This window comes from Chionomys nivalis, chromosome 1 (genome assembly GCF_950005125.1).
Source record: "Chionomys nivalis chromosome 1, mChiNiv1.1, whole genome shotgun sequence".
Classification (NCBI taxonomy): Eukaryota; Metazoa; Chordata; class Mammalia; order Rodentia; family Cricetidae; genus Chionomys; species Chionomys nivalis.
In genome coordinates this window covers 121,896,127-121,919,547 of record NC_080086.1, presented here as the reverse complement: position 1 = coordinate 121,919,547, position 23,421 = coordinate 121,896,127, and the positions used below count along the sequence as shown (strand labels likewise).

Below are 23,421 nucleotides of genomic sequence, written 5' to 3'. Positions count from 1 at the left end.
CTGCAACTGGTTAAAATAAGGCACTCCTAATTGATTAGGCCTGTCCAAGGAGATTCTGAGTACAAGCAGGCCAGGTCTTTCCTATGTTGGGTTTAGCTTATCCATGATTTGTTGCCTTCAGGAAATATGTTCAGGCTGTCAAAGTCTAGCTATGCCCACATGGAGCTCTGTTCCCAAATTCAAACTAATTTAAAGTGTTTTGTGGGAGCGGGGGCTAAAGCAACCTCACCCTGTCACCACTTGTGGTACAATACACCTGTAATATTCATGTAATATTCATTTTTAATTTGTAAGTATTGTGCTGGTATGATGTGGGGAGATCAGGACAACTCTCTCCTTCCCTGTGTAGGTTTCAGACATCACACTCAGGTCATCAGGGTTGGAAGCCAGTGCCTTTACCTACTCAGCCATCTCCCCAGTTCCCTTATTATTTAAATTTTTAAAAAGTATTCTATGTCTCTTTTATATCCATTAGCCATAAAAGAAAATGCCTGTAGTATTGAGAAGAATCAATTGTAAGGTATATCAAAGTCTATTGTGACTAACTAAAATACAGGATGGAATAGAATGAACCATTACTGAAAAATGTCATAGTTTTCAGAGAAAATCATAAAAAATTATAAAATATCAAAAGGCCAAGGTCTTCAAACATGAGGGTATCTGAGTAGAGTTCAGTCTTCTCTGAATGGCCAAATAGAACATATTTACTGGTAAATTTTCAGGCACACAAGGGCAGATTTCCTTGAAGGAGTCACATGGATTCTGTTGGTCAGTCTCATACCCTGAGCTGGGGGTGAGCAAGTGTGCGGGAGAGCTGCCCAGAACTCTCACCTGTGACGTTCTAAGAGAGGATATGAGTCATACCTGGCTGCTGGCCTTCTGCAGGTCTGTCCAGGCAGCTAGTCAGCAGGAAGAGAACATCAATGTACACAGCTCTGGTCACCAAGCATGGATTCTGCCTGCAAAGGTAAAGAGTAGACAATAAACTGCCGAGGGCGTAGGTGTTTCCTACTAGGCATGTCATGAGGTATAGGCAGCTGCATTACACTAACAATGATGGACCACTGTGGGTAGGAAGAAAATTGGCAATTTGTAACAAAATGAGTCCAGGAGCCTGTGGCAGAGGCAAAGTCTATGTCTCAGTCGGTGTTCTATTGCTGTGAAGAGACACCATGGTAAAGGCAATTCTTACAAAAGAACACATTTAACCAGGGACTTGCTTACAGTTTCAGAGGCCCAGTCCATTATGGTCATGGCAAAGAATATGGAAGCTCTCATACAGGGACAGTATATGAGACTTTTATGTCCTGATCAGTGGGGAGGGACGGGGGGGGGGGGAGAGAGAGAGAGAGAGAGAGAGAGAGAGAGAGAGAGAGAGAGAGAGACTGGGCCCATTATGGGCTTGTAAAACCTCAAAACCCACCCCCAGTAACACACTTCCTCCAATGAAGCTGCATCTACTCCATCAATGCCAGGGAAACTGTTCTAATCCTTCACAAAAGGGCCATTCCCTAATGACTAATCATTCAAATATATGAGCCTATGGGGCCATTCCTATTCAAACCACCACAGTATGTGTGAGGACAAAGCAGATAAAGCTATGCCATGCTCCTGGTAAAACTCGGATTTCAACCTCTATCCTGCCGAGTTGAGAACAGGGAGAAGGGGGTGTGAAGATCTAGTATTCTCCTCTTACCTGGAGAAAAGGGGGTGGTGGTGGTCACTGGTTATGAAATTCAGGGATTTAACATTCAGGTGAAGCAAACTGCAATCACATATGAAAATGACACCTACTGACTGCCAAGAGGCACTGAGCACCACACAGATGAACACATATAGAGCTGGTGCTCTTCTCTTAGTACATGAGATTGTCTTTCTTCTTTCCGTGACTGGCTCATTTGAACCTTGGATCCATGTGGCAGAAAGAGCAAGAGACAGCTTAGACTTCCTTTTGAGGACAGTGCTTGAGGCACCCCGTTCTGAGCCCCAGTTCAGATGGACTGCAAACAGGCCCGGATTCGGTGTGCTAAGAACTTGGCATGTGTAGTAAAATCAGTAGGCATAGCGGGGTCTGAATGCTCGTTTTGTTACTTGTTATCTCTGGGTCCTGAGCAGGCTCTTGGCACTGGACTCACTATCTCTCTGTGAGTCACGAGCATCAAGATGTCAGAGTGAACTGGAAATGACATTCAGTGCCTGGCAGGTACAGACATCTCAAGAGGGCTTAACCCTGGTCCCTTCTACTGACTTAAGACTAGGGATGGCCCTGAAGTGGTGGAGTGCTAACCTTCACGTCTTTTGTACACGTGCGGTGTTACCAACTCCATACAGTCTGTTTCTACCTTCATCCTGAACTGGCTATATCCTAAAGCTGGCAGATGCTAACATGAAAAAAAAAAAAAAAACCCAAAACAACCCTGTCACCACTTGTGGTACAATACACCTGTAATATTCATTTTTAATTTGTAAGTATTGTGCTGGTGTGATGTGGGGAGATCAGGACAACTCTCTCCTTCCCTGTGTGGGTTTCAGACATCACACTCAGGTCATCAGGGTTGGAAGCCAGTGCCTTTACCTACTCAGCCATCTCCCCAGTTCCCTTATTATTTAAATTTTTAAAAAGTATTCTATGTCTCTTTTATATCCATTAGCCATAAAAGAAAATGCCTGTAGTATTGAGAAGAATCAATTGTAAGGTATATCAAAGTCTATTGTGACTAAAATACATATTTATCAAGAATGCTATGCTTGACAAAGATTTAAAAATGTACATATATTTAAATTTATGGTAAATTTTTAGTATTTTTTTTAGTTGTTTATATTGAGCTATATATTTTTTCTTCTCTCCTCCCTTCTTACCCTCTCCTATGGTCGCTATGCTCCCAATTTACTCAGGAAATCTTGTCTTTTCTACGTCCCATGTACATAAGATCCATGTATGTCTCTCTTAGGGTCCTCTTTGTTGTCTAGGTTCTCTGGGATTGCGAATCATAAGTTGCTTTTTTTTTTAATGTCTAAAAGCCACATATGAGTAAGTACATATGGTATTTGTCTTTCTGGGTCTTGGTTACCTCACTCAATATGATGTTTTCTAGATCCATCCATTTGCCCACAAATTTCAAGATGTCATTTTTTTTTCTGGTGTGTAGTACTCCATTGTGTAAATGTGTACCACATTTTCCTTATGCATTCTTCAGTCAAGGGGCATTTAGGTTGTTTCCAGGTTCTGGCTACAACAAAAAAATGCCACTATGAACATAGTTGAGCACATGTCTTTGTGGTATGATTGAGCATCCTTTGGGTATATACCCAAAAGTCATATTGCTGGGACTTGAGATAGGTTGTTTCCTAATTTTCTGAGAAATTGCCATATTGAAATCCAAAGCAGCTGTACCAGTTTGCACTCCTACCAGCAATGCAGAAGTGCTCCCTTTACCCCACATCCTCTCCAACATAAGCTGTCCTCAGTATTTTTGATCTTGGCCATTCTTACAGGTGTAAGATGAAATCTCAAAGTTGTTTTGATTCACATTATTTGGATTATTTGTTCTTTTGATGACCAGTTTCTTGAGGTTTTTTTTTTTGTATATTTTGGAAATCAGCCCTCTGTCCTATGTGGGGTTGGTGAAGATCTTTTTCCATTCTGTAGGCTGCCGTTTTGTCTTCTTGACCATATCCTTTACTTTACAGAAGCTTCTCAGTTTCAGGACGTCCCATTTATTAATTGTTTCTCTCAGTGTCTGTGTTACTGGGGTTATATTTAGGAGGTGGTTTCCTGTGACAATGTGTTCAAGTGTACTTCCCACTTTCTCTTCTATGAGGTTCATTCAGTGTGGTTGGTTTTATGTTGAGGTCTTTGATCCATTTGGACTTGAGTTTTATGCATGGTGATAGATATGGATCTATGTTCATTCTTTTCCATATTGAAATCCAGTTATGCCAGCACCACCTGTCGAATATGCTTTCTTTTTCCCATTTTATATTTTTTGCTTCTTTGTCAAAAATCAGATGTTTGTAGGTGTGTGAATTGAAATCAGGGTTGTTGATTTGGTTCCATTGGTCCTCCTGTCTGTTTTCATTCCAATACCAGGCTATTTTCAGTACTGTAGCTCTGTAGTAGAGTTTAAAGTCAGGGATTGTCATGCCTCCAGAAATTCCTTTATTGTATAGGATTGTTTTGGCTATCCTGGGTTTTTTGTTTTTGTTTTTTTTGAGTATTGTTCTTTTGAGGTCTGTGAAGAATTTTGCTGGGCATGGCATTGAATTTGTAGATCGCTTTTGGTAAGATGGCCATTTTTTACTATGTTAATTCTACCTACCCAAGAGCATGGGGGAATCTTTCCATTCTCTGGTATCTTCTTCAATATTTTTCTTCAAAGATTTAAAGTTCTTGTCATACAGCTCTTTCACTTGTTTGATAAGAGTTACTCCAAGATTTTATGTTATTTGTGGCTATTGTGAAGGGTGATGTTTCTCTGATTTCTCTCTCAGCCCATTTATCATCTGTTTAAAGGGCTTCTGTTTTTTTTTGTGTGTGTGTGTGTTGTGTGTTAATCTTGTATCCTGCTACATTGCTGAAAGTGTTTATGAGTTGTAGAAGTTCCTTGGTAGAAGTTTTGGGATCCCTTATGTAAACTATCATATCATCAGCAAACAGTGAGAGTTTGACTTTTTTTCCCGATTTGTATCTCCTTAATCTCCTTGTGTTGTCTTACTGCTCTAGCTAGAACCTCATGTACTATATTGAATAGATATGGAGAGAGTGGACAACCTTGTCTTGTTCCTGATTTCAGTGGGATAGCTTTGAGTTTCTCTCCATTTAGTTTGATGTTGGTAATTTGCTTGCTGTATATTGCCTTTATTATGTTTAGGTATGTCCTTTATATTCCTCCTCTCTTCAAGACCTTTATCGTGAAGGGATGTTGTATTTTGTCGAAGGCTTTTTCAGCATCTAATGAGATGATCATGTGTTTGTTTTTTTTTCAGTTTGTTTATATGGTGAATTACACTGACAGACTTTCGTATGTTGAACCATCTCTGCACCATTGAGATGAAGCTGGCTTGATCATGGTGATGATTTTTCTCATGTGTTCTTGGATTTAGTTTGCCAGTATTTTATTGAGTATTTTTGCATCAATGTTCAAGAGCGAGATTGATCTGTAATTCTCCTTATTAATATTGTCTTTATGTGGTTTGGGTATCAGGTTAATTGTAGCCTCATAAAAAGAGTTTGGTAACAATTTCCTCTGTTTCTATTGTGTGGAACAATTTGAGGAGTATTGGTATTAGTTCTTCTTTGAAAATCTTGTAGAATTCTGGGCTGAAACCATCTGGCCCTGAGCTTTTTGTGGTTGGGAGACTTTTGATGACTGTTTCTATTTCTTTAGCTGTTATAGGTCTATTTAATTTGCTTACTTAGTCTTGATTTAATTTTGGTATGTGATATTTATCTAGAAAATGGTCCATTTCCTTTAAGTTTTCCAATTTTGTGGAGTACAGTTTTTCGAAATATGACCTAATGATTCTCTGGATTTCCTTCGTGTCTGTTGTTATGTCCCCCTTTTTAATTCTGATTTTGTTAATTTGGATATTCTCTCTCTGCCTTTTGGTTAGTTTGGATAAAGGTTTGTCTATTTTGTTGATTTTCTCAAAGAACTAACTCTTTGTTTCATTCTTTGTATCATTTTCTTTGTCCCTATTCTATTGATTTCAGCTCTCAATTTGATTATTTCCAGCCATCTAGTAATCCTGGGTAAATTTGCTTCTTTTTGTTCTAGAGCTTTCAAATGTTTCAAACTCAATGGTGTGGGATTTTTCCAGCTTCTTTATGTAGGCATTTAGTGCCATGAATTTTCCTCTTAACACTGCTTTCATTATGTCCCGTGAATTTGGGTATGTTGTGTGGTCATTTTCATTGAATTTTAGGAAGTCTTTGATTTCCTCCTTTATTTCTTCTTTGAACCATTGATGAGTCAAGTGAGCACTGTTTAACTTCCATATGTTTGTGTGCTTTCTGAAATTAGTATAGCTGTTGAATTCTAATTTTAAGCCATGGTGATCTGATAAGATACATGGGATTATTACAATTTTTTTTGTTGTTATCTGTTGAGGTTTGCTTTTTTACCTAGATGTGGTCAATTTTTGAGAAGGTTCCATGAGGTGCTGAGAAGATGGTATATTCTTTTATGTTTGGATGGAATGTTCTATAGATGTTTGTTAAGTCCATTTGATTCATAACATCTGTTAGCTCCCTTATTTCTCTGTTAATTTTCTGTCTGACAGACCTGTCCAGTGGTGAGAGTGGGGTGTTGAATAAAGTCTCCTACTATTAGTGTTTGTAGTTTAATGTGTGACTTAAGCTTTGGTAGTGTTTCTTTTACATATGATGGTGCCCTTGTATTTGGGGCATAGATTTCCTCTTGGTGCATTTTTCCTGAAACTAATATGAAATGTCTTTCTTGTATCTTTTGATTGACTTTAGTTTGAAGTTTATTTTTTTAGGTATTAGGATAGCTACATCAGCTCGTTTCTTAGGCCCATTTGATTGGAAAATTTTCCCCAACACTTTATTCTGAAGCGATGTCTGTCTTTGAGGTTGAGGTGTGTTTCTTGTATGCAGCAGAAGTATGGATTCTATTTTCTTATCCAATCTGTTAAACTATGTCTTTTTTTTTCTTTTTATTCTTTTTTAATTAAAATTTCTACCTGCTCCCCTAAACTATGTCTTTTTATAGGTGAGTTGAGTCCATTTATATTAAGGGATATTAATGACCAGTGATTGCTAGTTCCTGTTATTTTAGTTTTCATTGCTGGTGATGTTATTCTGTGTGTTTTTCCCTTCTTTGGGCTTTGCTGCTGTAAGATCATCTATTGTCGTATTTTTGAGGATGTAGCTAACTTCCTTAGGTTAGAATTTTCTTTCTAGTACTTTGTGTAGTGCTGGGTTTGTGGCTAGGTATTGGTTAAATCTGGTTCTGTCTTGGAATATCTTGTTTTGTCCATCTATGGTGATTGACAGTTTTGCTGGGTATTATTCTTTAAGTCATTTTCTTCTGCTTCGTCTATATTTGATTGTTCAAGTCTTGCTGTTGTAGGGTCACTAATTTTTGTTGGTGTTGTGTTGTTCTTTGTCGTGTTGAGTGCATTATTACCTTGTTTACCCATCTTTTCCTCTGATTGATGTAGTTGGGACTGTGTCTCTGGTGATCAATCTTCCAGGTGCCAGTGAATCTAAGATGGTTACTCAGATGGTTACTCCTCGTGATGTAGTTGGGACTGTGTCTCTGGTGATTAATCTTTCAGGTGCCAGTGAATCTAAGATGGTTACTCAGATGGTTACTCCTTGTGTTGCAGTCAGGGCCATGATTCCTGTCACCCAGAGGTCGCTCAGCACTCTGCTCAATGCTCCCGGGGTCGTTAGGGCCTGCTCCCATGGAGGTTGCATATTCCCTCAGCAGTGGCTCCTTCATACCTGCCTCTGTGGAGGTCGCTGCCTCAGGCCTGTTCCCACAGATGTCCCTGGCTTGAGCCTGCTCCCAAAGAGGTCCTTAGCTTTGGCCTGGTTCAGCAGAGGGCTCTGGCTCGGGTCTGCTCCCTCAGAGGTCCCTGACTCGCACCCAGTCCTGCAGAGGTCTTTGGCTGGAATCTGATCCCTCAGCGGTGACTACTTTGAATCTTGGATTTACTTTTTCTTATGCTTCCATGTGCCATTCCTCCCACCTGGAAAGTCTCTTATTCAGTCTTCACACTCATAATGTATTTATTCCCACTGTATGTTAACTCATATTTTTACTCCTTGGTATCTTTAGTGACAAACCACTCCCTTGATGACTTGACCTCAGTCTGAAATGGCGATCCTGTCTCCCAAAATCTCAGAATGAGACTGTCTTATTTAAATTTTTTATTTAATATTATCAGTGTGTGTGTGTGTGTTTGTGCTCATGTGTGTGCCATGCACACATGTCATATTATACACATGGAGGTCAGAGGTCAACTGTGTAGAGTTGACTCGCTCCTTCCCCTTTTGTGAGTTCTGGGGATTGAACTCTGGTCACCAGGCTTGCGTAATAACCTTTACCTGCTGAGCCATACCTCTGGTTCTCCACCATGTGTTTTGAGGTCAGGTACTCCCGGAACCTGGATGAGATCTACTGACCAGCAGGCTACAGAGATTCTCCTGTCCCTACACTTCCATAACACTGAGATTACAGGCATGTACTGCCACACCCAGACTGTACATGAGTTCTGGGATCTGAAGGCAGATCCTTACACTTGGGAGGCAAGTGCTCTGCCAACTAGCTGAACTTTCACCCCAGTCCCTTGTTTTTCTTCCCTAATCCTGCCCATCATTTGCCTTTATCTTGTTTTCCTCAGGTTTCTCAATCATAACTCTTTGTTGTACTTCTTCCCTCCACAATTGTATCACTGTTTAACAGCTGGGGTCTACCCTGCCAAAAGGCTATTGGGGGGGGGGAATCAATGAACCACCAGATGTCTCCCACAGGGCTGAGTAATGGCCCCAGTAGCTTTGTGCTAGAGCTAAGCAGAAGAGACAAAAAGGGGTACACTCACGCCTTTAATCCCAGCACTTGGGAGCCATAGACAGAGCTGGATCTCTCTGAGTTCGAGGCCAGCCTGGTCGACAAGAGTTCCAGGACAGGCTCTAAAGCTACAGAGAAAGCCAGTATCAAAAAACCAAACAAACAAAAAGAGACAAAAAAGATGGCATTAGGCTTCTGAGAAGTTTGTCTACTTATGCAAGGATAACAAAGAAATCCTGGGATAAGACCTCAGGAATGAAGAGGAGAAACATACTAGAGCAGACTGGAGAAATGGCAGGGCCTATAAGAATGTGGGTGCCCTCTGTTGTTATTTGGTTTTGTCTTTTGGGCAGTACTGAGGATTGAACCTAGGACTTCAAGCATGAGAGTCAAGTGCTCTACCACTGAGCTACAGTCTCAGTTTCATAAATGCACTTGGACAGGGTAAGATGGGAAGAATTCAGATGGACAAAGTTGACCAGACGACATTTCGAGACTTGACTACAAATGTCGAAGGGATTTGTTTAGATCGTAGAGAAGCTGGCATGTGCTGGGAAAGCAGATGAGTTGCATCCAAGGGGTGCTCCTTAATGTCCTAAGCTACCGTTAGCTACCATGTTGCAGAGTCATAGCCTCCTGCTTCAGTGTTTTCTGGACACAGCCATAAAGACAAAACGTGGTAAACTGATTTGTTCAAACTCAGTGTGTAATAGGCTTTTACAATAAAATTTTTAGCTAAGTTGCTATGATGATGATGATGATGATGATTGATAGGGCGTCAGATAGCCCAGGCTGGCCTTGAACTTCCTATGTATCAGAGAATGACCTTGAGCTCCTGATCCTCCTGTTTCCACCTTCCAAATGTAGAGATCATAGAGCTGTGCCACTGTAACACCTGCCTTTTTTTTTTTTTTTTTTTAAAGCCAAGGTTCAGTGTTCAGTATGTAGCCCAGGCTGGCCTTGGAAACTGCTATGCAGTCCAGGCTAGTCTAGAACTTGCAGTGATACTCCTGCCCAAATTTCCCAGAGTTGTACGCTGCAGCTAACATCCTTTTAAACATTCCTAAACGAACAGAACCCCTTGCATGTTTCCTCAGCAGACACTAACTGCCAACTGTGCTGGCTTCCTGGACCCTGCAAAGACAGACCACTCTGGCTACTCCATAACTGTAAGGCTCTAAGCCAGCTTGTTGCAATCAAAATTATGGAGGATCTTCCACATTCTGCCACTTTAGATCCCAGGAACAGAGACTCCAGGTCAGAACAGAGCTCATGCTGGCTCTCAGGGACTCAGAGAGTGAGTGAATCTGGCCTGCAGCTCACCATTTACGGCTCCGCCCTCCAGGACAGCCGCAGAACAGACCCATGTGGAGTGAGAATTTTCCTTCTCAGTCAGGAAAATACTTTCTTCTCTTTCTCACTTGCTCTGACTTGGAGACAGCACATGTGAGCTCAGGGTGAGCCAGAGGTTTGTTCTTGGTCTGTCAAGTCTCTTTGATAATGGGAATAAAACCCCAAGAGATAGAAGCCAGCTGGACAGGAAACAAGCCACAGAGTTTTGGGGGGCTTGGAACTTTTTTCTACCTCCAAATGGAAAAATTCTGGCATGGGCATAGTCTAATGAAGATTTATAGTGTTTGAAAAAACTCAGACTGGTGAGGGTCTAGCAGATGGGCTCGAAACCAGCAGAGCAGTGGTGCTGGAAAGTGCAGACAGAGTCAAACCTGAGGACTACATTTATATATAAGAAATAAAGAGCGTTTTTGAAAACCTTGTTTTTCTTCCACCACGCTTTAAAAAAAATCATTTATCTCTTGACAAACACCCACCCAAGATCCTGATGAGTATGTCTTTGCCTTGGGAAATTTCTGAACTCCATTAAACTTTCTGCCCTCTGTCCTGGAAGGTGGGGGTTGGGGAGGGAAGGCAGGACATGTCCACAATGGCCCCAGTGTCTAGAGGATGGCAGGAGCTCTTGGGAAGCCTGTGATAAATTATTTACTTCTCCTGGCCCTTCCGGAATCCCAGAGGCTGCTGATCTGCTTTAACTGAGGTCCATTCATTCAGAAAACATTTACTCAGAAGCTACATGCAGCCAGGAATAGTGCTAGGGTCTGGAAAGATGAAGATGACACAGACACTGCCCTCAAGGAACTTAGAGTCCTGGACAGTGTTCTTCAAACTGCCGAGTATATATATGGCCCACTTCATGAGTTATGAAATAAACTAGTAGATCATGACCAGTGAAAAAGAGAGGATGGAGACAGGACGAGGCAGGGAGAGAAGAGGAAAATGAACTCCAAGGGTGTCACAGTGGTTTCAGTACCTTGTTTGTTACAGGAACAAACAGTACCTTGTTTGTTTCTAGAACGTTCTTGCCCAGAATGATTGATCTTATATATCTTCTTTTTTCTTCTTCCAAGACAGAGTTTTTCTGTGAAGACCTGGCTGTCTTGAACTTGCGCTATAGATCAGGCTAGTCTCAAACTCAGAGATCTGCCTGCCTCTGTTTCCAAGTGCTAGGATTAAAGGCGTGTGCCACAACTCCTGGCTAATCTTATTTATCTTTATTTATTTATTTATTTATTTATTTATTTTTATTTTTTTTTTTTTTGGTTTTTCGAGACAGGGTTTCTCTGTGGTTTTGGAGCCTGTCCTGGAACTAGCTCTTGTAGACCAGGCTGGTCTCGAACTCACAGAGATCCACCTGCCTCTGCCTCCCAAGTAATCTTATTTATCTTTAAGTGAGATATAATTAATACAATGCAATAATTTTAAGTAAAATATTGAATATTGTTCCTAACCCTTAAATTCCTTTTCTACATAATGATATACCTTACATTGCACTGAAAGGATGGCATCAGTAAGGTCACAGATATGGAGAAAGCTATCGTTCTTGAAATCAAATCTGCTAAGTCTTAAGGAACTTTAATTTACTTTCTCAACCCTATGTGTGTATGTTTGAGACAAGGCCTTGGTATTTAGCTTTGGCTGGCCTGGAACTTGCTACAGCCCTCCTGCTTCTGCCTCCCAGAATTAGTTGCAAGTATTTGGAGGTGAGGGTACAAATTATTCACATCTTAATTAGCTATTATTCACAATTTCAAGCCACATTAGAATTCACAAGCCAGTGTGTATCTAGTGTATCTGTGTATATCCATGTACACAGACTCACATATATAACCACTGGCCATATGTATACATTTTTGGTTTTATTTTTTTCTGGTGTGTGTGTGTGTTAGTTTTGACTATTTAAAACAAAACACTTTAAGTCTACTAGTTTAATGGGAGAAACATGACCCCTCATATTAGAGTATGGCAGTGTCATGAAAGAGAGATCAACAGACAAATGAAGGCTGCTAAAGGAGACAAACCTGTCTACCCGGTGAGGAGTCTGGGCAGCGGGCCATGGCAATGACCCCAGAAGAGGAAGCGGCGGTACATCTGAAGACTTGAGTACACGACAGCTATAGAGAACGTGGTGTTGAGAAATGAGAAGGAGAGGGGACAGAAGAAAGTTGTGCAGGATGAACAGGGGCCCTACAGTGAGAGCTCCAAAGCCCTAAAGGGCTGAAGATCCTGTGGGTCCCCTCAGCTCAAATCACAACAGAGAGCTTGAAGTTCACTCAGTACTCTGACCCCACAGGGGCTCCCTTGAAGGCAATCCACTTAGGATACACAACAGCAATCTCCTTCAGAAGAACCCACAGTTATGTCCAGAGGGCTGGAACAACTGTCCTGCTTCAAGCTCCTGGCATCATTAAGGTTTCTAAGTCAGGAAATCTGATCTGGACTTCAGATCAGAATCTGGGTCTGGTCACTTAGTTCCAAAGGACCTACTCCCTAAACTCTGGGTGGAGCCAAGGCTAACCTCTCTTGAGCATTGTAGGGGCATTCAGCAGAGGGAGAGAGGAAAAAGAGGACCAAGTTTTGACCTTACAGAATATATGGTTTTTGTGGGGAAGGAGAAAAACAAAACAATGAAAAGGAATGCCATGAAGGAGGAGGGGGCTGGAGACATGGAAGGACTTGAAAACAGGTCCAGCTGACAGGTGGGATTGATGGGATCTTGAGTCTCAGCTAGGGCTCATCAGTGTCTGGGTTTGTGGCTCCAAAGAAGGACACAAGGAGGAGAAAACGCTTCTAACTGGAGCCAGCAGTGAGCAAAAGCAGCATCACACAGAGGCAGTGAGTGGTCAGGGAAGAGGGACAAGGGCTACCAGATTAGAGAAGCAGCAAGGTAAGCAGGGGCAGGTGCCAAAAAAAGGAGAGAAAGGCAGGGAATGGTAGAGAAGCACCATTTATGTCTGTACACACTGTTATGACCGGGCTCTTGACCCCTTGCCTGCTGTGTTGGGCCCTTTATTTAAAAGGCCCCTCAAAGCCCATCCTCTGGTTTCTTGACTAGCCTCCTGGGAGCTATAGCTGGCCTGATCAAGGCATTCTGCTGACAGTCCTCGGGTTTCCCAGAGGTCCCTCTTCTCAATCCCAGCTGCAAAGCACTGTTGTGGAGGCAGTCCACAGAGCTAGCTAGTGTTTGCCTACAGAGCCCCTGTGGCTAGAACTTAGGAGGTCTTCCTTTGATGCAGGCCACATTAAGCCATGTAAATGTGGAAGTGTAAATTAAATAAAGAGAAGCTCCCTCTCCCATTCTGATTTCCATTTTTACCACAGACTGGCCAACTAATCAGCATATGGCATTCTTGGAGAAACAAATGGAGATTTGTGTAAGCCATGATGCTAAATGGTCATGAATTGCAGAATATGTAATTTTAAACAAGCTATTTCCCTCCACTGTACCAGCTAGGATTCAGATCTGCAGGCGAGCCAGCTGGCAGCAACATGTAGGGTTGGCAGGCTCCCCAGTCCCTGAGATTACCTTGCCTTCATGAGGGGGTGGTGCTGGTGGGCTGAGTAATTATGACAGACTAAAACCGCCAGTGCCTGCATAGACACCCCAAAAGGAGAAACTGCCATGTAGTCCTCCTTCTTGGGCTCTTCAAGTCAAGTCTTTCCCCAGTCTCTGCTTCCAGAGAATTTGCAGAAAGACCATATGTTGGACATATCTGGAAAAGGAACAAAGGCCCCAGCCATGTGCTACTCCTCCAAGGGCTCCTCCTGGGGAAGAAGCTTTGCTCCTAAGAGAGAGGGTCCATGAGGGCTGAAGCCTTTACCCTTTGACCAGGATGAGGCCCACCCATAGTCTGTGGAAAGCACTGGGGGTCCCCTCTCAGGGCAGGCCTGAAATCGCAGGCTGCTCTGCTTCCCTTTACTGCCACCCCAGGGGAATCCTGCAACCCCAAACCATGACTTCCCCTGCTGCCTGAACGAAAGCTCACCTGGCCTTTTCAGTGGGCCCTTAGGGACTCTCAGAGACTCTCATGTTTTTCCATCTTTCTATTAGGCATCTTTTTCTTATTAATGCACTACTATTCAAGCTGTGTGCAGAGAATGATGAAAAAGAGACCTTGTGTGGGGTTTGGGATTTGTTCAAAGCCTGGGAAAGTATTTTAGAGTATATGTTTTATTCCTTTTATGAGAGATGCATGTTTCCCTCCCTCTGTGACTTGTTTAAAAGTAAAGTTTAATATGCTGCCAGAAAAATTGCTGGTTAATAATTTAATAAGCTATGGGCTAGGGATTATGGGAGAAAAGTAGTATCTAAGGAAACCTTTGTTGTAGTTTGGACTTGGAGGCTGAAAAGCACTGACCACACTACAGAATGCTAACAGAGTCTCTTTGATTCTTCCAACTTACTTTCCAGGAGCACAACAAGGATAAAGAAGCAAGGAGAACGAAAACTCCTGGATGCTGATTGACAAGTTCACTTTACAAACTATGGCCATGTGAACTTGGCAAGGCATATGCTTGGACCTCAGTCCCAGCAATACAAGCGACAGAATAACAGTATAATGCATTTTATGAAAGGGTTATCTTTAAAAACATTCTTATTTAATTTTATCTTCTTACTAAGAATCATAGACATTATTTTTCCATTTTTCAGAGTCAATAACACTATGTTCATAGAGCTCAAGTGACCTCCCCAAGATCAAGACAAAGCTAAAAATAGAGTCAAGGTTTTCCAGACAAACACATTGTATTTATGTGTCCCAAACACAACTGCTAAACAGAGACAGTGTTCCAAGCATAAAGGACACATTGGTGTGTACCCATACACACTGGGGTTGGTGTCTTTCCAGCATGGCTGACAATGCTAACAGAGTCCAAGCTAGCTGCCTGATCATAGGTCTCTCCCTCTTGTGCTTGGCCCTTTGACACTGCAAAGCCATTACTACCAGGTCTTCTCCAGACTCCTCCATTTTCCACCTCTTCTCCTCTTCTCCCCCCTTCCCTTCCTTCCTTCCTTCCTTCCTTCCTTCCTTCCTTCCTTCCTTCCTTCCTTCCTTCCTTCCTCCCTCCCTCCCTCCCTCCCTCCCTCCCTCCCTCCCTTTCTCTTTTTTGAGACAAGTCTCACTGTATTCCTGGCTGACCTGGAACTTGCTATGTAGTCTGGCCTCAAACCCGCAGAGGTCTGTCTGCTTCTGTCTCTCAAGCCTGAAATCTCACATCTTTAGCACTTTCAACTCTGAAGACAGAAGTGGAACCTCTAGATGGTACAGGCCACAGTGGTGGGCTTCGGGGACATATGGCAGTGCCCCCTAACTTCAGCACAGCATTTTTTTTTTTTTTTTTTTTAATGCTGAGGTTTCCTACTAAACTAGTGCCTTAAGAAGCAGTCCCTCTTCAGAACACAGGGATGTGGCTCTTTAGGCTCAAAGAGGAATGCTTCTCTGAGCCTGCATGGGAAGGTGTTTCTAGAGGCTTGTAGTCCACTGTAACCACTAAAGAGGCCTGAGTACAACAGGTAGCTGAGGGCAAAGAGAAGTAAGTCAGTGAGGGTCTCTTCCAGGCTCCTCCCTCAGCCCACTCGCAGAAACCAGTCCCTTTCCTACAAGCCTTCCTGAAAGAGGGCTAAACCCTGGGCACACAGGGCAAATGTACCAGGGCTTAATCAGCTCAATACTAGGGCAGGGAGGGAACATAGTGCCGTAAAGACTGTGGTCAAGCTAACTGACTCCAGAGGAACTACCTCTAAAAGGTCACTGCTACAGAACACTGGACACTGGGTGCTCAGGAGAATGAACTTCCTCTGCTTGGTAAAGAGGCAGCAGACTGTGGCAGCTGGCCTCTCAGGAAGAGGTCTGGAACAGTGGCCTTTGATGGCAAAGTCTAGGGCTGGGTCCTATATAGGGAAGGCAGCTTCTGCAAGGATGATCAGGCAGCAGTGGCAGGTAGGGCGAGAAGCAAAACAGAACCTGCTACATTCACCCCTACCTGGAGCCATATTCTGGGGACCACATATGTCTGTTAGGAAGGCTGCCCATTTTCTTGTCAATTATCTCCTCTGCAGTTTTATTTTGATTAGATCACTGTTTTCAAACAGCGAGTTAGGGTACCTCGCAGTCCCTTCTGGGCTTCCAATGGGAGGGAAGCCATGCAGGTGGTCTCCAGGCCCCACCCCAGCTGAAACTATGTTTACCGTCTCTGCTACACGAGCTTCAGCATCATTGAGTTTCCACAAAAGCTTCTGCTTGAGGGAGGAATTTCACCAGATGAGACCATCTTTACATTCCCTTTCCTAGCATAAACTCCATGGTTCTGTGATCCTCTTAACAAAAGCACAAAGATAAAAGTCATGCCATTCCCACTTCCAGTGACCCAGGGGACTGGCAGGCTGCTGCTGGGGAGCTTTTGGAATTTTGAATTTCAAGTATGTACAGACAGAGGCCTATCACCAGTGTCTGCCTGAGGCCAGCGGTTATATCTTAAAGTCCTGGACCAAATGCAAATTCCTTTGGTTGTGCTTTAAGGGCCATCACATCTGGTCCCTTAACCAGCATTGCAGAGCACCTCCTTAGGCTCTGTTTCCCACTGTTCACAAAACGTGTCGCTGCAGTGTGCATGTTCTTTTTCTAACACCTCTGCTGTTTTTAAACCATACGCCAGCTCTAAAGGTACTCTCAGACCTCTCCAAGAAAATCTCCCGACTGTGCAAACCTACCTTTTCTTTGGGAGTTTCATACTTACTGTCTCCACTGCTATTTGAGCTCCACTATTGGCTAATAGTATTTATAGGCATTGGACTGCATTATAACTAGACCACGACAGCCAAGGTCTACTGAGGTTCTATCCCATATGCCTAAAGTACTTATCACAGTGCTGTGCACTGTGCTAAGACGCCTTGGTACCTGGGCAGCAGACATTCTTCACTTACTCGACAAAGGTTAGTCTGTATCTGTATAACCCCTCCAGTTCTCCAGTCAAAGAAAATTAGCCTATCAAACAATTAACCCTCTCTCAGCCTGTTCAGAGTCTTTTCCTCTTGGAACCCTTCCTTGACCCCTGTACCCCACAAGCTAGCATTTATCTCTCTTGTTTCTGCTCTACTGTGACTCATTTCAGCCCTTAGTAAATTCTTACTTGCTTATGTTTAATCTGTTCTTGTCTTGGTCAGGCTTTTTTTTTTTTTTGAAGATTTTTTTTCATTTTATGTATATAGGTGCTTTGCCTATATGAATGTCTACGACATGTATGCCTGGTGCCTATAAAGGTCAGAAGAGGGCATCAGATCCCTTAGGATTGACATTATAGATAGTTGCTGCCAGGAAGGTGCTAGAAATCAAATCCAGGTCCTCTGCAAGACAGCAAGTTGTCTCAAATTCACTGAGCCATCTTTCTATTATCCCCAAATGGTTTTTGATACAGAGACAATATTTTACACCTTAAGTTTATATTTTGACTTTTGAGACAGGGTCTTACTGTGCAGCCTAGTCTAACCCTGAGCTTGCAGCAATCCTGCTCCAGCCTCCTGTGTGCTGGAATTACAAGGCCACACTACCATACCCTAGTAATAAGCACTCATTTTATACTATCCAGCATGATGCTACATTGTTCTATACTGTCTGTGAACTGGAATTGGCTTTAATTAAATGGAAATGGCTCAATGAAGGTAGTGGTTTATCCAAAAGACAGAACATATTACATGCTAAGATGTAATACTAATATTAGCAACTAATATTAGGGAAAAAAATTACCCCACTATACTAGAGCTTTACATAGTATTATGGAAAGGAAAAGTTAGAACATGACAGTATTGTCCAAACTTTCCACCAACAGCCCTCCACCCCTCGGGCCAACAGCTACAAGTGGCGGAAGATAGAAGAGCCTTCTAGCCAGCTAATCCTAGCTTCAGGTTCGGGTTGTCGATTTCTGTATATAAAAAGCAGGAGGCATCAGCAGTTGGAGACTGGATGCCTGGTGTACAATTGTGTGAAAGGACTATCTATTCTATACTTTCCTGGACTTCAAGGCTCAGGTGAGCACACTAATCACACATGACTGCTGTTACCCTGACTCACTTGCAGAAGCCAAGCTTTCAGCAAAAACCACTTCCTATACCTTCAAACTTCACCTCTCAGACAGCTTGTTCCTTCTTGCATTTGCAAAAGAAGTATTTAATGAAAAAGATGTTTTGCATCTTCTCCCACTGTTTGTGCTGAAATGTAACTTCACAGTTCTTTCTTGTTTGAAAAATACAAACAGGATCTCAACTCAAGGTATCATTGCCTTAAACATTCCTGAGATGTTTGAAAGAAGTTTGGGTCTAAAATACACCAATTCCACTCCTTTCTCTATTCAGTTCTTCACCAGGCTGCAGGTGACTTCAGATAGGCTTGAGTGAGAAGAGTAAAAAGGCTCCTAATGATGGTCTCTTCTCCCCACAAAATCTCGGAGCTGATAGGAAAGCAGTGATCATCGTCTCATTCTCTCCTCTTTGCCTCTCAAATGTAGAAAAGGACTACTGGGAAAACCTTTTATACAAAAGAAGGGAGAGAAGAGAAGAAAAGGGAGAGGAAGGGAAGGAAAAAGAAAAAAGGAAAGAAAAGAAAAGCAACAGCCTAAAAAGAGATCACCTCCCAGCACACACATAAAAGCAAAGACACTGCCAGCCCTGTTGAGACTTGTGTCCCTTCAAGTCTTAGCAGGGACCACAAATGATAGCCTTGCAGAGCCCCATGCTCACTGGAATACAACAACCCCTCTGGGCTGCACTCCTGTCAATGGCATGGAGGTGGGAAAGCAAGCTGCAGCATGGCTGAGGGATGATGCCACACTGTTTCTTAGGTCACTGCAAAAGAAGGAGCTGTTTCCTGCAGAGAGCGGCAGTCTGGTAAAAAAGACAGGAGACTGTAGAAGGGCCGGGGACAGAGCCAAAGGAGGGTCAGAGCCAAGCCCTGAAAGTGTAGTCTCTCATGTGAATAAATCTGCTGCTTAGAAAAGAAATACTGTCTTCAACTGTTGTAAAGCGAAATGATATTCTAGAGCAGAATTCTGCAGCTGGCCACAGAGCCCTGGGAAAGAACTGGGAATGCCACACGTGAGCAAGCCCAGCCTTGTCTCTGTCTCTATAGCACACTTACTTAATAGGTCATCAAGGGTCCAGTGCTTATGTTAGTGGGGCCAGTTAACAAGAGTACACAGGGGTGGGAGGACCACTCCAAGGAAGCTGACTAGGAAGTGTATCAATCTTACAGTTCATAGTTTGCAAGTTAGAGTTGGCTTGAGGTACCAATTACCAGAATTGGTCACTAGAGTAGCTCTTCAGGATACAGGTTCTCCTGTCCCCACTCCCTTCAATAACACTGTTTTACTTAAAAACTCACCCCAAGGCTGTTTTCTTAATAACCCTATTCTTGTACCCCAAGAGCCTGTCAGGTTGGCATTTTACAGAACCACAAACACTCAACTGCTGTCAACAAAGCACTGGTCCTCCCCAGGCATGGAGATCACAGGGATGGTGGCCTGGATCAAGGAATACCGCCTTCTCATAGTGTCCTGGTGCCACACAGACCCTGATATTGGGAGAGAAGGCAGGCCTTATGCCTTTGGTAGTCTTGGGTCAGCTTCTACTATGACCTTGAGAATGAAGTCATGAGGGCAGGAATACTTTCAAGTGGGGATCATGTAATTACAATTGTTGATGCCTTAGTCTTTATCACTGAAGTATGAATTATGTCCCAGGGCCAATCAGTGGTCTCACCTGGAACTGGTCTATTATTTTGGCTCCCAGGTCCCACTGTGAGCTTGTGAATATGAGTCTCCGTTCTAACAAGTGATTGATGTGCATGCTTCTCTTCGGAGAAGCTTACTCTAGACAAGGTTTATATCCCTAAGTCCCCAACAAACAAACAGTGTATGGACAGATGGAGACAGTATGGTCTGGAAAAAGCCTGACAAGGACTTGGAAGCTGAGTCCTCAACAAATGTTAGTAGTTGCCAGTTGGGTCTGCTCCTGGTCAGCTGTGTGTGTGAATGGATGGAATGCCCTGACCTCTGTGGGCTGCAGTTCTGCACATGCATGCGGCTGGTGAGTGAAGTCACACCAACATCAGGGGTTTTCCGCATCTAAAATTCCAAGCCCACGAGTCTGCCTGAAAATACTGTTTTGTTGCTGTAATTGTGGTTTTAATAAATAGCTGCAGTGTTTAAAACAGTCGGCATATGGCTAGCCCGAGAAAGGCTGGTAAATGAAGTGATCCAAATACAGTCTATTCTACTTTAGCCACCTTGAAACATGAAAATGTGCCATGAGCTTCTAGGACAACAACCACAGAAGGGTACCAGGCTTAAATGGAGTCAGGAGGGCAAAGGTATGGAATATTCTCTAAGGGTGGGAACTGACACTGATTCTAGCACTCCAGCCTGAGAATTAGGAACTATTGTTTGGAATGTAAACTGACTACCAATCAATCTGGCATTTGAGAAGTGTCAAGACCAAGAGTCACAGACTACTGTGGGGGATCTAATGGGAGAAGTGGCCAGCTGAGGACAGTTGTGATGTATGCAAGGCATGTTCTATTGAAAGAGATGACCAGAGCCAAAGTGGTAGTGTCCTACATCTTAGCAGTGGGCTACCTACAGCTAGAAGGTGGATGTGAGTCTGAGGCCAGCCTAGCTACAGAGCAAGACTGCCTCAAAGCTAAATTAAAACAATCATCACTCCTCTAGGGAGAGAGGGAGAGAGAGGGAAAGACAGAAAATGAGAGAAAGAATAAGCAAGAGGGGGGGGGGGTTGAGCCTACAAGTAAGCACATATAGATATAAAGCACTTATACTGTCAATAGGATCTGAACAAGTTGTTATTTTGGTACATGGTGCCTCTGGCAAAGAGTGTATACACACCCAGGTCCTAGTGGCACCTTTGGAAAGCCCAGGAAAGGCTCCTTACTAAGCAGAAACAAAAGGTTAAAATGTGTTGGTTTCTGTGTTATCCCATTAAAAGTAAAAATGGAAAGCATATGTATACTTACTTTACTTATCTTTGAACTTATACCAACTAAACTGGAGTCACACAGGGCGTGTCTCCAAGAAAAATTGATTTTCTAATACAAGAGAGCTTTGAGATGAACTTATGGAATTATATGTACCAATTGCTTCATCCAGAGTGTGGCACAAAGTAGGCATTCCAGAATTAAGCTTTAAAAAATCTTAAACCTTTGGTGAAGGTCTCTCTGACTGCTGGTGGGAGGAAGGACTCCCTGTATAGCAGCTTCACCGAAACCTTTAGATACTGTGGTAGTCTCAGGAAACTCACTCTACTTCTACAGGGCAAACCTAAGGCTAGTATTACAGAACAACCACACAAACACACACACACACACACACACACACACACACACACACACACACACAGGTTTTTCACTAGAACATTATTTATGACATTAAAAAGTGGAGCAATGAGCTGGGTGGTGATAGCGCACGCCTTTAATCCCAGCACTCGGGAGGCAGAAGCAGGTGGATCTCTGTGAGTTCATGGCCAGCCTACAAGAGCTAGTTCCAGGACAGGCACCAAAGCTACAGAGAAACCTTGTCTTGAAAAAAACAAAAACAAAAAAAGAAAAGTGGAGCAATGAAGCCAGTCATAGTGGCGTATGCCTTTAATTCCAGCACACCTGGGAGACAGACAGGCAAATCTTGGTGAGTTTCAGGCCAGCCAGGGCTACAGTGAGACTCTGTCTCAAAAAACTAGCCAAACAAACAAAAACCCAAACCTCCCCCCCCACACACACGGATGCTTACATATATTTTTTTAACAAATGATATTTTTAAGGATTTTTTTCCTAATTCAAAAACAGGCAAAATTATTATTTTTTTATAAAGATGGGTGGTGGTAAAGCTAAAACAGTCAAAAAACTCAACAACAACATAAATTAATACCTAGGTCTCTGCTTTCATTGTGTGTGTGTGTGTGCGGATACTTAGAAGGAGAACTGCAAGATTTTATACTAATTCTATTTTTAATTTTTAAATTTTAAGTGTGATACTATTTTCACAGCAGACATAAAAAGTTTTAAATAATAATAATAATAGCAAATACTTTCATATCGTCAAGTGAAAGGAGGAAGCTGTAACTTTTATACTTAACAAAATCTTAGCTATGGAACAAAAATAGGAAAAAAGTTGAAGTAACCGCATAAAACTGTTAACCAATAACAGTGGTTTCCACTGGACTGTGGTAAGAGTAACTTTCTTTTTTACATTATTTTTGAAATTTGTGCTAGACTATTTTTCCTTGATATGCACTGACAGCTGAGGAAAACCATGAGAAGTCTAGTAGAAAATGCATTTCCTTTTGACTATTATATCACCCACAGTGTCTAACATTTGCACAGCCTACCAAGTTTTCCTTATCTTTTTTTTGATTTAGTTTTGTTATGCTTCGTGAAAAAATTTCACTGTGTAGCTCAGACTGGCCTGAAATTTTCAACAACTCGCTTGTCTCAGACCCCACCTAGGATTAACAGATGTGTACCAGCACACATGGCTGATTTCATAGTTTTCTAAAAGGAACACCCAATACACATTTATTCTTTTATGACTGAAGCAAACACAAGATAACAAACCACTTCTGAAAAATTTTAAGCCCAATATAATTGTAATCCCAAATTACAACCAAAGTAAATAAGCCTTTTCCTCTTAGTCCTGCTTGAAAGAGCTTTTCAAAGCCCTTCCTGTTTGGGCGGGCCCATGAGTTGCTAGCACAGCAGACCTGGAGCCTGCAGACAGCAAGGGCGGTCAGCAGGGCCACCCTCGGGTCTAGACTAGAACCTCTTTGAGGAACCCCTAGACCAACTTTCCAGGCCAGAGGCTCACTCTAATTCTCATTTGGTTCCTGAGCCGGGTTGGCTGAGTTTTCTACCAGGAGTTAGTAACTATCGCCTTCACACTGAGAGAGATCACGGTGAACTGGCTGAGTTTTCTACCAGGAATTAGTAACTATCGCCTTCACACTGAGAGAGATCACGGTGAACTGGCTGAGGAGGGAAGGCTAAGAGAAAGGGAGAAGGAAAGGATGCAAAAGCTTAAAGACCCGATTTCCATAAAGGCTCTGACACCCTGGAATGAAAAGCAGCTTGTAAGAGCAAAAGCCTGGTCCTTTATTCAAGTCACATTGCCAGCTGGCCATTTATCACCTAAAACTCCCTCAGCAACTCCGTGGGTACTGCTCAACTAGCTCACAGAAATAAATCCTTATTAATCTTGCAAAGTCAAAACATGAATATGCAACAAAAGTCTTTATGTGTTCTCGATTTTAGACTCCAAATTTAAAAATTCAATTGATTATCCATAGCTTCAATAAACTGTGTTAGAAACCTTTTGGAACAAAAAGATAAACAGCACATCCCCTAAGATTCTTGTGCTTACTGGACTGAATGAACTCAATGAGGAAAAGGTGCTGCTGATAGAAATTAAAGGAACATTTTCTGCCCAGCAACAGTACTTTCCATAGGCTACACCAGAAAGCTACAGAGAGGCCTCA

General features: G+C 42.6%; 1 protein-coding gene across 1 annotated transcript in view; it reads right to left on the bottom strand.

Annotated features, from left to right (window-relative positions):
* Thada (THADA armadillo repeat containing) overlaps positions 1-23,421 on the bottom strand; it is a 317,002-nt gene that overhangs the window by 79,601 nt on the left and 213,980 nt on the right. Inside the window, exon 31 of the mRNA XM_057784137.1 lies at positions 865-959. Within this exon, the coding sequence (XP_057640120.1) occupies positions 865-959 (95 nt within the window). The remainder of the gene's footprint in view (positions 1-864; positions 960-23,421) is intronic.